This window comes from Panthera uncia (assembly GCF_023721935.1).
Source record: "Panthera uncia isolate 11264 chromosome E2 unlocalized genomic scaffold, Puncia_PCG_1.0 HiC_scaffold_19, whole genome shotgun sequence".
NCBI classification, from domain to species: Eukaryota; Metazoa; Chordata; class Mammalia; order Carnivora; family Felidae; genus Panthera; species Panthera uncia.
The window spans coordinates 32,263,671-32,277,408 of record NW_026057588.1 but is presented as its reverse complement, the minus strand read 5'-3'; the positions used below and the strand labels follow the sequence as shown (position 1 = coordinate 32,277,408).

The window sequence follows — 13,738 nt, the reverse complement described above, 5'->3', positions numbered from 1 at the left end:
AGGACAGCCTTGTCCAACTCCAGCTTCGCCAAGGAGACCAGGAGATCCATCCATCGCCTAGGTAGCGTGATCTCGTGCAGCCAGCATGCTTGTGCCCGTGATGTGTGCTTCTGCATGGCTTGGGCTGTTTCCTGCATGGGTGCCACGATCAAGGTGTGGGACTACCAGTTGAATTCATGGAAAACCACCCTCTTTTCCTGTTGATCATTGCCTTCATCTTGCTTTGTGGTGACTGAAGGGGTATTTAGTCCCCTTATCTCTGTGCCTAAAATCCCACAATTAGCAATTCATTTCTTTGGGTTAAACTTTGCATTCTGTAGATCATCATATATATATATTTTTTTACAGGTAGTCAATCACAACCTAGTTTAAACAAGTTACTAAGATCTCTAGGCCAGGAGACCTGAGTGGAGGAAGAGAATAAATTGAGGGGGATGGGGCATAAAAGGAATGTGGGGGCCCATTTCAGACAGAATTCTACTGAGCTTGAGGATTTTCTGGGAGCTGGACTTTCTGAGGGTTGTTGATATCTGCCTAGCAAATTCCATTTCAGGAAAGGAGAGGCCCCCAGGTGTCTGCAGGCAGACCGGGAGGAGAGGCATCCTTAGGGGCCAGCAAAGAAGGAGGGCCTGTCTGGATCTGTTTAATTGTGATGAGGTTCCTGCAATGGCCTTTGGGCTGGGCTCCCGTGGCTTGCTTCCTGATGACAGAGCACTCAGAGACGTCCTGGCGCCTCTGGACCAACCCCTGTCACTTTCTGCCTTAACTCAAGCCAGACCTGCCCACTTTCCCTTTCCATTTGTTTATTTTTGGATGATACTGTGCAAGGGCACCTATGAGGTCAGTAGACAGGTAGAACTGGACATTTCACGAGACTAGATCCACCACTGTCCCTCTCTCTTCCTGGCTTGTGATGGACAGAGAGTGGAGGTGAGGTGGCACGCAGACCATCCCCACCGCCAAGGATGACACCCCCCAGGAAAGACCGACATCTACTCACTCCAAACCATCCCCCATCTTTCCCCCACCCCCGACGGATCCCTTCTCAATGTTTGCTACATTCTGTGCCAATTCTACTTTTATTGGCTTGCTAATTTTCTTGCAGTGGATTCATTTTTTAAAAATTTAATTAAGTCTATTTAATCAGGAAACTTTACATTACTATTCCAACGGGAAACCAGCATTGCTTGCCATCAGTAGAAGGTGTAAATAGAAATAACCACGAGTGACCTGAAAACAGAGTCATGTTGATAGTTATAGTCGATAGATCTGTGGGCTGAGGGCTCACAGCTGAGGCCCACTCTCTTTGCCGCAGACGGGAGTTAGGATGTGTCAGAGAGGGGTTAAGGCCATGGGAGCTCCAATCTGAGACTTCCTCTCTGTGCATTCAGGATCTCAAGAGAATTGAAATGGGATGGATGTCTTCATTCTCCGTTTCCTCTGCCTCGTCTGTGCCATCCCAAGTCATCTTGTGTCCTCCCTGGTCCCTGGGAGCCCCAAACTTGGTGAAATAGTACCCCCTGACACGTTGGAACAGTGGACTGATCCAGCTGTGGTGAGACCTGGGATGATTTTAGATGCTGCAGACAAGACATGGCAGGGTGTAGCAAGAACATTATTCCCATCTCAATGATGCTGCTTGGCACGGAGTGGGGTTTTGTTTAAACAGAGGCCTGTATGTGTGTGCTGGTCACTGACCTCAGGAGGAAGTAAGAGTCTAAGAGCTAGAGCCAGGCTGCCTGGGTCCAAATCCTGGCTTGGCAGCGGGTTTCTTAACCTCTCTGTGCTTCGGTATATCCACAAAGTGGGGATGGTGATAACAAGGGCCTCCCAGAATGGCCAGGAAGGAGAAAAGAATTAATGTATATAAAGCAGTGGGGCACCTGGGTGGCTCAGTGGGTTAAGCATCCGACTCTTGATTTCAGCTCAGGTCATGATTTCACGGTTCGTGGGTTTGAGCCCTGCATCAGGCCCTGTGCTGACAGTGTGGAGCCTGCTTGGGATTCTCTCTCTCCCCACCTCTGTCTGTTCCTCCCCTACTTGTTCCCTCTCTCTCTCTTTCTCAAAATAAATAAATAAACTTACATATATATATATATATATATGTATATATGTATATATATACATATATAAACACTAAGAGTTTACTAAACAAATGCCTGGCAGGCACATAGGAAGAGCTTCATAGTAAATATTACTCTTCTCTACACCAATTTAATCATACCATATTATTCTTTCTATTTTTAAATAATATTATTCTATAAAAATGAAACACTAGGGTTAGGGGTTTCCCCTCCTTTCCCGGGGCCCACTGAGGGTGCAGAGTCCTTCTCAGGGTGAGGCAGGGGTAGGGGAGCATCTGCCCCCTCCCACGCTCCCCGAGACAGCGTTGCGGATGCCCAGGCCAGGGCACTTTCTGCGGCCCAGGTGCCATGCTGGAGGCAATCTGGGGCCCTCATCATCCCTGACAGACTGCCCTGGTCCTGGCTGCCCCCCATACCCTGCCCCACCCCCAGCTCACCTCTAGAGGTCTGTGGGGAAGCAGGGCGAGGCCTCTCCTCATGCTCTCTCCTGCTTTCCATAGCCTGGAGTATCTCTTGTTAGTCTGACAAAACTTCTTCCTTGAGTTTTTAAAAACTTCTTCATTCTGGCTCATCCTCTTCCTCTGAGGGCTTCATTTAAGGCTTTAGTGGAACAAGTGCCAACTGTCTTGCTTAGGTCCCCTCCGCCAAATTTGGGGCACCTGGGTGGCTCAGTTGGTTGAGCATCTGACTTTGGCTCATGATCTCATCGTTTGTGAGTTTGAGCCCTGCATCAGGCTCGATGCTGTCAGCACAAACCTGCTTTGTATCCTCAGTCCCCCTCTCTCTCTGCCCCTCCCCTGCTCATGCATGCACTCTTTCTCTCTCTCAAAAATGAATAAACATTAAAAAAAAAAAGAATAGGTTCTGTCTGCCAAATTCCACAAGTGCTGTCTTTTCCCATGGTGGCCATTTAAAAAGAAAGTCATCCAAGCGTTTCAACATGCAACCTCTCTCCACTTTGGGTGGTATGCACCTGCCTTGCTGGTGCCCAGGCTTGTGGGGCTGCTATTAAGTGGTCCGACCCAGGGGTGGTGGGGAAAGGGCACACCATCTCAGCCCCTCAGCATCCTCTGGGCTTCACCTCAGGTAGACCTGTCCTCACAGTCTCCGGGTGGGTGATGAAGCCTGAGGTAGGGCCACACCCAGACTGGACAGGGAGGACTGGTTCTGGGGATGTGAGACATGGCACGAGGCCTCTCAGAGGTCAGGAGAGGGGTTGGGGTGCTGAATTTCAGGGGCTTCCTGGCCTGTACAGAAACAAGGAAATACCAAAACAGATTTCCAAACAGGGATAGCATACACTATAAGGACAAACTGTTATCCTTGATTGTAGGGAATTTCCAAACATCTCCATTTGAGGCCCTTCAAGAGTGTGAGGCCATGTGCCTTTATTACCCCTACCTTGGGATGGGGAAACTGAAGCCTAGAGAGGGGAAGCAGCTGAGGCTGTGCTAGGCCAGGCCCTGGGACTTGGGCTCTCCTGGCCTCCCCATGCCCTCTCTGGGTGCCGCCACCCAACTCCCCGCCCCCCAACCTCCCCACCAAACCCCAGGTCCTCGATGCTTTCTAAACAGTCTGAGTTTTGGAGAGCTGGACTCCAGGCAGCGCTCAAGAGCTTCTGTGGCTTCTATGGTGTCCTGGCTTCTTTTGCAGCTGCTGGGCTGGTGTTTGGGGTGGCCAAGGCCCTCAGAGGCCCCTGGGCTCTGCATTCTTGGACCCCCTGCATGGAGCTCTCCTGTGGGCCCTGTTGGGAGGTGAGGCTGCCAGAGGCCCCTCCAAACTTGCTTTCTGTGCCTTTATTCAAGAACACCGCAAGGCCCTTGGAACCTGGCTCTCTCTCTCTCTCTGACTGTCTTCTGCTTCTTCTCTCCAAGTGCCTGCTACAGAAGAGCACCCGGAAGTGCAGGTGGAAGATGCCGATGTTGACGGCCACCCCGTCATCTTGGAGAACCCTCCCTCACCCGAGCTGCCGCCACCTTCTCCTGCCAAATCGGACACCCTTACGGTCCCGGGATCTGCCGCAGGGACCCAAAGGTCACCTTTTATGCTTCGCTTGGGCTTTTCACTGCACTGTGCCATCTGTCCATTTGGCAGATGGGGAGACTGAGGCCAGAGTGGGAAAGCAGTGGGCACAAAGTCACTCAGCGAGTTGGTGTCAGAACTAGGACTATGGCCCCACTTCTGGGTCCTAATCCCTGGCTTCGGACTCTATAAAGAGTTCTCCAAGGAGCTCCTCTCCCAAGTGCCCTCAACTGTAAGTTAGAGGGGGTAATTAATGTAACAAGGCTAATTTCCACCCCCTCGTTTTAGTATCAAAATAATGGAATGGAGATACCAAAACACGCTAGAAAAACAAGCATCCATAGTACCACTGCACTAGAAGGTGATTTCATTTTGCTTCCTTCTCTTCCATATCTTGTTTGTGGGCCCGTGCTTTTGCGTGGTTTCATCTGAAGGGGTGACTTGGATCACATCTCATTTGAGACCACGTCTCATTTAGTAACCCCTTTTCCATAGTGTTAGGCTGTCTCCCTAGCACTCATTTATGGTTACTATGTGACATTCCTCCTGCTCCTTGTGCCAGAACAGACTTAACAAATACCTCTTGTTAGGCACTGCCCATATGGGGCTCTGAACATCTATGTGGGCTGCTTCTCTGTGTCCTGGGGCTCCTTTCTCAAAAGTGGGAATCCTGGTCAAGGTTGCGCACGTCTTTATGCTTCTTGATAGAAATTTGTTGCATGATTAGAGTTGGTTTTGAACAACCTGAGCCAGGTAACTGAGAGAGGTCTTGCATTCAGCTGTAGGCAAACTGTGAAGTGCAGTACAGTTCTTTGTGAACAACTGCATTTAAGTTACAGGGGGGCTGCCCGTGCTTCTCCTGCAGTGGTTGGATTGGGAGACAGTTCCTTTTTCTTGGTTAATCTTGCTCTCACCCATGGGTCCTTGAGTAAATTTCTCAGCTAAGGTAAAAAACCTGCCATAAGAAAGATGGCTAGATGTGACCAATTGAGGGCTCTCTGATTTTAATGTAAAGAAAAGAGTCACGATCTCATAACGCCTTGGAACACAGCTCACCATCCCATCAATCTTCATGTTTCATTCATTGAACCATGTGCAGAACACAGATAGCAGAAGAAATAGAGCCGACATTGTTGCAGACATCTGGTCTACCTCCCTCTGTTCCCTTTATACAGGCTGGATTGGGGGTTGGATACCTGGGAACAGAGAGGGGACTAGGCTCACTTGGGGATAGAATCTAAGCCCCCTGCCTTCTGTTTATGAGCTGGGCCTGTGAGGCTCCTCTTGTCCCTATCATTCACTCACTCACTCACTCACTCATTCATTCATCATGTTCATTACTGAACATCTTTATGTGTCGGACTCTGTTCTGGGTTTTGGGGATGCATCAAGGAGAAGCCTGACAGGGGCCTGCTATCATGGAGCTGCCATTCTGCTGGGGCTGAGATAGACAATCAACAGGGAATTGAATAAACAAACAAGATCCAGAGAGCACTAAGTTGAATATGACTGCGAGAAACCAGGGGAGTCTCTGCCTGAGTTGGCCCCGAGAGGGGAGAATTCTGATACCTGACTTGAGAGGCCAGTGGGGCTGCCTCTGGTCAAGGGTGGAATGAGCATTGTGCAACCAACAGGCACCAAAAAGCCATGGAAACCACAGACCCTGCCGGAGGGGCGCACAGGCAAGGCCCTGCCTCACAGCTCAGTCTTGGTTTGGGGTGAGTCCCAGCTCACCACTTACCGATGTGAGGCTTAAGGCAAGCCATGTAACATTCCTGGTTCTCCATGTTCCTACTATAAGGTGGGGATAAGCATACCACCTGTCTACTAGACTGCTGGAAGAATCCAATAAGCTGACTCATGCCAGGTGCTGTGCACAAGGCAGGACTGGGGGAGCCTGAGATCCACACTCTGGGGTCTTGTGCCGCATGTGCTCTCCTGGGCACAGGAGAACTGAATTTGGGTCCCACCTGTGCAAATTCTGGCCTTTGTCTTATCGGGTGTGAATTTTAATTAGAGTGTGAAAGAGGTGAATCCATGGGTGTTGTCATCCTCGGTGAGCTGGCAGAAGGTAATGGGATAGTTTCAGAGCCTTCTGAAATAAAGGCAAGTACTGCACACCCCTCCATCCGTATCCCTCTAGAAGCCTCTGGAATCTGAGTTGCAGTGGTTGAGGATGGGAAGAATGACAGGTAGATTCAAACCCAGACACCATCAGCCGGGACTCCAATGGCTCCAAATGCAGTGCCCTGTGGCAGACTTGGACTGAATGACAGGGGGCCCGGGGATGATTTAGTCTTCCTTCCTCAGACAGGGAGCCTGGAGCCTGGGGCTCGCTCCAGGTCACTCCATGGGCTGGAGACCAGACTCCATGGACCATGGATGTTTACTGTTCTGGCTGGTGGCCCAGCTGCGAAGGGAGGGAGGTGGGGCTTCCAGGAGAGTTAAGGCCTTCTCTGGCAGCTGAAAGGGTGGTGTGAGAGAGAATGCAGGGGATGTGCTGGGGACGCGGTGACTGTGGACTGGAACGGGAAGGCAGAAGAACATTTAAGCTGAGGCCCCACTGAGTGCTAAGTATCTCATTGAGTTGGATAGATCTAGTCCCATTTTACAGAGAGGGAAACTGAGGTGGTTCAGAGAGTTTAAGTAACTTGCTGAGGTCACACACTGGTAGGAGGCAGGACTGGGAGGCAAGCTCGGGTTTGCCTGATACCAAGTCAGTGTTGTTACTTTTACACTAGGCCATTGAACAGATGTGGGGACTGAGGTCCAGAGAGTGGCTGCTCCCCTCTCTTCTCCCTTTTTGTCTCCCTGCAGGCAAGTGGGGACACTTTGGCAGCACCAACCACCCCCTCCCCATTCCATTCCCAGGGTTGAGCTCTGGGTGATCTGCGGGGGTCAAAGTCGGTCACTTCCCCCTGTGGCCCCTGCCCTTGCCGAAGGCCCCTTCCATTTCCGTGTCCTTGCAGGAAGAGGCTGCCCTCCCAGGATGATGAGGCTGAAGAGCTCAAGGCACTATCGCCAGCTGAGTCTCCCATGGTCGCCTGGTCAGACCCATCCAGCCCGCAGGGCACCGAGTGAGTCCGGGGTTTCAGAGAGTTGGAAGTCTGGGTAGGGATGAGCAAGAAAGAGGAAGTGAGTGGTGGGAGAGAGGGTATGGACACTTTTAAAACCCTCCACCATAGCTTTGCCAGTGGCTTCCGAACAGTAAGACAGGGCTGGGTCTCCTGTCCTGGCTGCTCCTGGCTGGCCTAAGACTTCAGGAAAATCTGCAGAATGCACTCGGACTCTGGTCCCAGCTGTGTTCACAGCCAGCAGTACCCAGAGAGGCAGGTGTCTCTGCACAGACACCTCATTGTAAAGGAGAGGTTGGCTGCTGGCAGGAAACTCCTGAGAGGGTTAGCGGGTACAGCAAGGACCACAGGGACCTCCAAGAGTCTGAACACAAGGAGCTTGTTAAAAATACAGATTCCCAGACCCTGGCCAGACCTGCTGGATCAGAACCTCAGACAGTGTGCCCTGGGGGATTCACATCTTCACAAGCCTCCAGGTGATTTGGATGCACTGACCTGTGGGACAATGTTTAGAGGCCATGGTAAGGGCATTGGGACCTGGGTCTCTGACATCTAACTATTTCGAGGACTGGGACAATGGGAGATGTTTTCCTGAAGAATCTGAGTTGTCTAGTTGATGATGAGTACCCTGGCCCCAGGCTCTGGCCTGGAATCTCCAGCCTGTCCCACCACAGCTCCTGGAAAGGCCACAGGAGGCACTGGGCTTGTCTTCCAGCCTTTTTTTTTTCCACCCACAATTTTATGGAGTTGGTTTCACAGAGTTGTGGAAAGTTCAGAAAAGTTAAAGCAGGAAAAAACCCCCAAACCTCATCCAGAGTTCAGTGGTCCATTTTAGTACGGAGTCACCTCTTATGCAGTAGGGTAGGGGTAGGGTTAGAGTTTAGTATCAGAAAACAAGGCAGAAACCAGGTATAATAATAAAAATTACTCTTGAGGTCTCTTAAGAAGTTCAATGTGGAGATCCATGTATTAGCTAGGTAGGCTAAACTGCTGTAACAAATAGACCCCACAGATTCAGTGGCATAAGTAACAAGATGTCTCAGAAATCATAATCATGTCACTAGACACATGTTTCAGGTCAGTGGACCTGAAACCCCCATGCAGTCATTTAGGGACCCTGCCGACAGCAGTTTTGCCACCTTCATGTGGCTTCCAAGACCCTGCTGGTCACCCCTAGAAGGGGGGAACACCAGACAAGAGGTCCAGGAGACCCATGTAGTATGTGCATCACATCCCCCCGATGGGAGCTCGCCTGGCCACACGTGGGAAATGCAGTCCCTGGCCGGGTGTCTACGTTCCAGCGACTACGCTCCGTGGGAGAGAGCAGAAGTTGGCAAGCAACCAGTGTCTCCACCATACCTGCACGCTGTCTATTGTCAGGACCCTCACACTGCCTGTCTCCAGCCTGCTTCCTCCAGGGAGCACAAGGGGAGTAGCTGGCTTGAGTTCCGGGGCCTCAGTGTATGAAAACAAATAGAGGTGAAAACACTCGTATTACACTCAACTCAGCAAGATGGTCACAGTGAGGCTACAGCCGATTCACGGCCTGTCTCAACTCAGCCAGGTGCTTGCCTCACCCGATCACCCGAGGGGGGTGTCAGGCAGCCTCGCTCACGTTCATTCCCTCTCTGCCTGTCTCTCTGTCTCTCTTGCTGCAAGTGCATACAGTTTAAATTCCTGTAAATTAAAAGGATATCTAATGTATCTGCACCATTTTTTCCACCAATATTTACTACGCCTAAAAAAGTAGCCCTGTCCCCTCTTTGATCTGTCCCAGACACGAATCTCATGTGAGCCCCAAACTGGTTAACAGCCCTGACCTGAGTTCCAAGAGTTTCCCCCTCAATCACGAGTGGAATCAAACTTTTCTCAGAACTGCTCATCTGAGGCAGACCCTGCGTGGTACATTCTCTAGAAGCTGGGCACTTGGGGGGTAGCCCCAGACTGAATTTCCTCCCCGGAGCCATTAAAGTGGATTCGATGTTTCTGATGTCATAGGGAAGCTGGGGCAGTCTTTACCTCCTCCAGGCTAGGTGGGATACAGATGCTGTTCAGTTCTTGCCCAGAGGCACAGGGGTCCCGTCCCGTTCAGCCCACTCAGCTTTGGGTGGTGTTTCCACAGTGGCCAGGACCGCGCAACCTCCACGGCCAGCCAGAACAGCGCCATCATCAACGACCGGCTCCAGGAGCTGGTGAAGCTTTTCAAGGAGCGGACAGAGAAGGTGAAGGAGAAGCTCATCGACCCCGATGTCACGTCTGATGAGGAGAGCCCCAAGCCCTGTGAGTCCAGAGCTGGGATGGCTCACTCGGCCAGAAACAGGCCCCTCTGTAAACTCATGGGGAGGGTGGCCCCAGGGAATGGTTGGGCTGCTCAAGAGAAGCCCAGATCCCCACTGTCTGGAATTTTGAGTCCTTATATACAGGTTTAGCTATGTACCCAGGGGAGGGAGTAAGGTCACAGTTCTGTCCGATGATCCAGTTGTACTTGGCTCCCCTCCCACAGGGCAAGTACCTTCACTGCCCCTTTCCCGTTGGTAGGCAGGTGGTTCAGCCTGGGACGCATCTCATGGCCTTATACTCAGATAGTGTCCACAACCCACTCTCGAACCAGTCTTCTTTTTCAGAGGCCCCAGCTGCAGTATTCTCATGGGGCTACCTGAAAGTTTCCTGTTTTCAAGATTTCAGGAGTGAGAACTCTCTTGCCAGGGAGGTTTTCCAGGTCTTCCAAAAGGAGGACTGTGCCTAAGAACTCAGGGTGCCAATGATGGACCTCACAGGGCCTGACTCCAGTCCAAATGCTAGAAAGGCACACTGCACTTAACAAAAGTCAATCCCTGGGTCACCAATGACATTACCTTCGATGCACAGGGAGACTTGGCCTCATTCAGTGTCTGGTTTCAGAGATGTAGGAGCTGAGGTTCCTGCTCTGAAAAACCCAGAACAAGGTTTCTCTAGTCTCTGGCTCCGGGTGGCAGGAGGCTGGGGGTATTAAATGCCCCCAACCCTCCAGAGGGACCCAAGGGGGTCTAAACACAGATGCCTAGACACCTGGTGGAAACATCCAGCCTGCCCAGAAACACCTCATTCTGGGCAGCTCCTGGGAGGCATTTCCAGACTGGTAGCTGGAAAGAGAGTCTGGGCGGGTGCCCAGGGTGCCCTGATCAGGAGCTGTGCAATTTGTTGCACGCGGAGCTGACAGCAGGCTGTGGGGTAGGGACAGGGTCCCCTCAGCTCCAGTCCCGGAGTCTGCGGTGGGGAGCTTTCTCTCTGCATCCTCTGCCTGAGCCTCAGGGCTGGGGTAGATGGTCACTGGTGTCATTCCACAGCTCCAGCCAAGAAAGCCCCAGAGTCGGCCCCGGCGGTAAAACCCACCGAAGCGGGACAGGCGGAGGAAGAGGAACACTATTGTGACATGCTCTGCTGCAAGTTCAAGCGCCGCCCCTGGAGGACGTACAAGTTTCCCCAGAGCATTGACCCGCTGACCAGTGAGTCTTGGGTGTGCCCGGGAACTGCCACCATGTACTGCGTGAGGGCAGGAGAACAGGAGGGAGAAAGGGGCAGGGGAAGGACAAGGGCAAGGGCATGCCAGAAACAAACAAAAAGCCCCTGAAATAGGAACCTACAATCACACCCACCTTACAGACAAGGAGACTGAGGCACAACTAATTAGTGGCAGACCCAGGAGCCCTGACTCTTAGCCGAATCTACTCTCTACTTTGCTCTTGCTGGCTCCTCCTTGGAGCTGCTGCTCTAAGCAGAGAAGGGCAGAAGTTCCTCTGACATCTAAAGCGACTTCCCCTCACTTCCCTTTCAGCCCATGTGCTATTCCTCAGGAATGACAACCCTTCCTGTGGCGCAGCACTTTACAGTTTACAAAGAGTCTCCTGGCCTTTCTTAGCTGAGTTCCCTGGAGAGGCAGGCAGGTGCCGGAGACAGACTTTCCCAAGGTCACACAAGAAGTCCTGTGGGCGCAGGACTCCAACCCTGGTGTCCACTGGGCCTCTAAAGTGACCGGGTGACCTACGGTATCCATCCATCCACCCATCCATCCATCCATCCATCCACCTGTTCATGTGTCCATGTGTCCATCTTCTATGCATTATTTACTATGGTGTATTTACAAGCAGCAAATACATTTTTGGAAATTTTTCAGCAAGAATGAGAGCAAAAGTATTTTCTAGTTAGCTGCCTATTATGAAATAATGCCCCTATAGTCCCCCCTCCCCCTCACTGAGTACTCTGATTTATTAGGGCCTAGCAGTGATTTATGTTTAAATCAAAATAGTTTTACACACACACACACACACACACACACACACACACACACCAGTTACAGAAGCACCACATCTAGTACTTGTGAGAATAGACAAGTGGAAAGGGAGAAGTCCCACCCTGAACCTACTGTGAGGAGCCCTTCTCCAACTGACATTCTAGCACGTTCCTGCCCCCTCACTCCCCTGCAGACCTGATGTACATCCTGTGGCTGTTCTTCGTGGTGCTGGCGTGGAATTGGAACTGCTGGCTGATTCCCGTGCGCTGGGCCTTCCCCTACCAGACGCCAAACAACATCCACCTCTGGTTGGCGATGGATTATCTGTGTGACCTCATCTACTTCCTGGACATCACCGTGTTCCAGCTGCGCCTGCAGTTTGTCAGAGGGGGAGACATCATTGTGAGTCCCGGGCAGGTGGAGGGGGCAGCCGGGGCCTCAGGAGAAGCCCTGCCCCCTGCTGCTGTGGTAGGCGAGATAGATGAACGAGATCTCAGAAACGTCCACCCATGCTTGTTCAAATCACATGCTTCAAATACTGCTCATGGGTGAAGTGGTTACTGGGCCACCCGATAGAATTAAAGATGGAGAAGCGGACCAGAAAATGACCTTCAGGTGGACCTGGTTCAGATCCCAGCTCTACCACAACCAGCTGAAGCACCCCTCTGAGCCTCAGTTTCCTCATCTGTAAAATGGGGGTAGTAACTGTTCCCACCCCATAGCGTTGCTGTGAGGGTGGATTGAGATGATGTACGCAGATTGCTCAGAGCCTAGAACTGCTGGCAAATGACATTTCCTGGGGGTCCCGCAAAGAGCATGCCTTTTGAACCGGCTTGAGACCCTGTGCACTGGCGCAGGCCCCATTACCGGGGAGGAAACTGAGTCCCGATTCTGACTTGGCGAAGGCAGGGGGCCCAGTCCCTGTCTCCCTGTGCAGGTCACTTTCCAAAACGCCACACTGGTGGTGCCTGCTCCTCTGTGTGCAGGCAGGTTAGGGTTGTGTCTCTTAAACGACTTAGAGGAAAAAGAATTCCATGGGCAGTCTTTTTCCAGGCCTGATCCAAGCAGTTGTCAGTTTCTCGGTAAACAGGGTTGCAAATGGTCCAGTTAGGACCAACATGCTAAGACAATAAGCCTGATACTGACTTTCCAGCTAGGAAATGGGAGTCTATCTGGGTGACCTTGGACAACTCCCTCCTTCCGGGAGCCTCCACCTCCCTACCTGCAGACGCCAAGGCTTTCACGGGAGCTCCCAGCGGCTTCTCTGAGAGGAAAGCTGGAGGCTCTGCAGGCATTTCCAAGCTGCTCCCACGGGGTCAGAGATTAAGGTCTCGGGCCATTTCATGGTCAACATTCCATTTCTTTCAGACGGACAAGAAGGAGATGCGCAATAACTACCTGAAATCTCGTCGCTTTAAGGTATGTGCCAGGAGTGCAGATCCCAGTGGGTCTCGGAAGGTGGTTTCTGGGAACCCTGGATGCTTTGGGGCTTGTGTGACGCGATTCCCGCCAGGATCGCTCAGGGCAGGCAAATGGGCTTGGTGGCGGAATGCTCTCCACCCCTTCCTGGGCAGTCTGACCTCACCTTCCCACTGAAGGTAGAGACCCTGTCACTCACCTAGCCCCAAACCCTGGGGCTGCCTGTTTTATACACCCTGTGCTGTCCCACTGGGATTGCAGATGGACATGCTCTGCCTCCTGCCCTTGGACTTTCTCTACTTGAAGTTCGGTGTGAATTCCCTCCTGCGCTTGCCCCGCTGTTTGAAGGTAGGCTTCCCGTCCAAGGCCTTCAGCCCCTCCGTGCTCTGCGCCGGCACTGACATCTTAATGTCTGCCCTGAGCGACACCAGGGAGGGGGGTGGGGGTTGGGGAAGGAAACCAGGGTGGTCCGAGGGGAGATGGGAATTTCCTTACAATGGTTAGAGCTTCTTAGTTGTGCTGTGTGTTAGGTATTGTCCTGGAACTTTAGAAGTACTTACGCCTCAACCCCATGAGGTGAGTGTTGTTAGTACCAGTGTTTCACCAGAGACGTTACGTAACTTGCTGTAGGTCACACAGGTAGGAAGGAATGGCGTCCGGGTTCGAACCCAGGCAGCCTATCTCCACCGTCTATGCTTTCAGTAATTACAGAAACACAACAGAGGAACTCCCGCCTTATGGGGGCCTGCATCTGAAAGATGGGAGCACTGAAGCTTGAAAAGCTTGAGTGACTTGCCCAAGGGCACAGGAGCCAGGAAGTGCCCAGGGTGGGTCTGGATTTGCAGCCCTATACCTGTTTCCTTGGTTGT

The 13,738-nt window shown here is 51.9% G+C and overlaps 1 protein-coding gene across 1 annotated transcript in view; it reads left to right on the top strand.

Annotated features, from left to right (window-relative positions):
• Positions 1-13,738, top strand: part of CNGB1 (cyclic nucleotide gated channel subunit beta 1) — a 63,796-nt gene that overhangs the window by 25,462 nt on the left and 24,596 nt on the right. Inside the window, 7 exon segments of the mRNA XM_049622355.1 lie at positions 3,959-4,118; positions 7,076-7,183; positions 9,303-9,460; positions 10,507-10,665; positions 11,644-11,852; positions 12,819-12,869; positions 13,131-13,217. Of these exon segments, the coding sequence (XP_049478312.1) occupies positions 3,959-4,118; positions 7,076-7,183; positions 9,303-9,460; positions 10,507-10,665; positions 11,644-11,852; positions 12,819-12,869; positions 13,131-13,217 (932 nt within the window).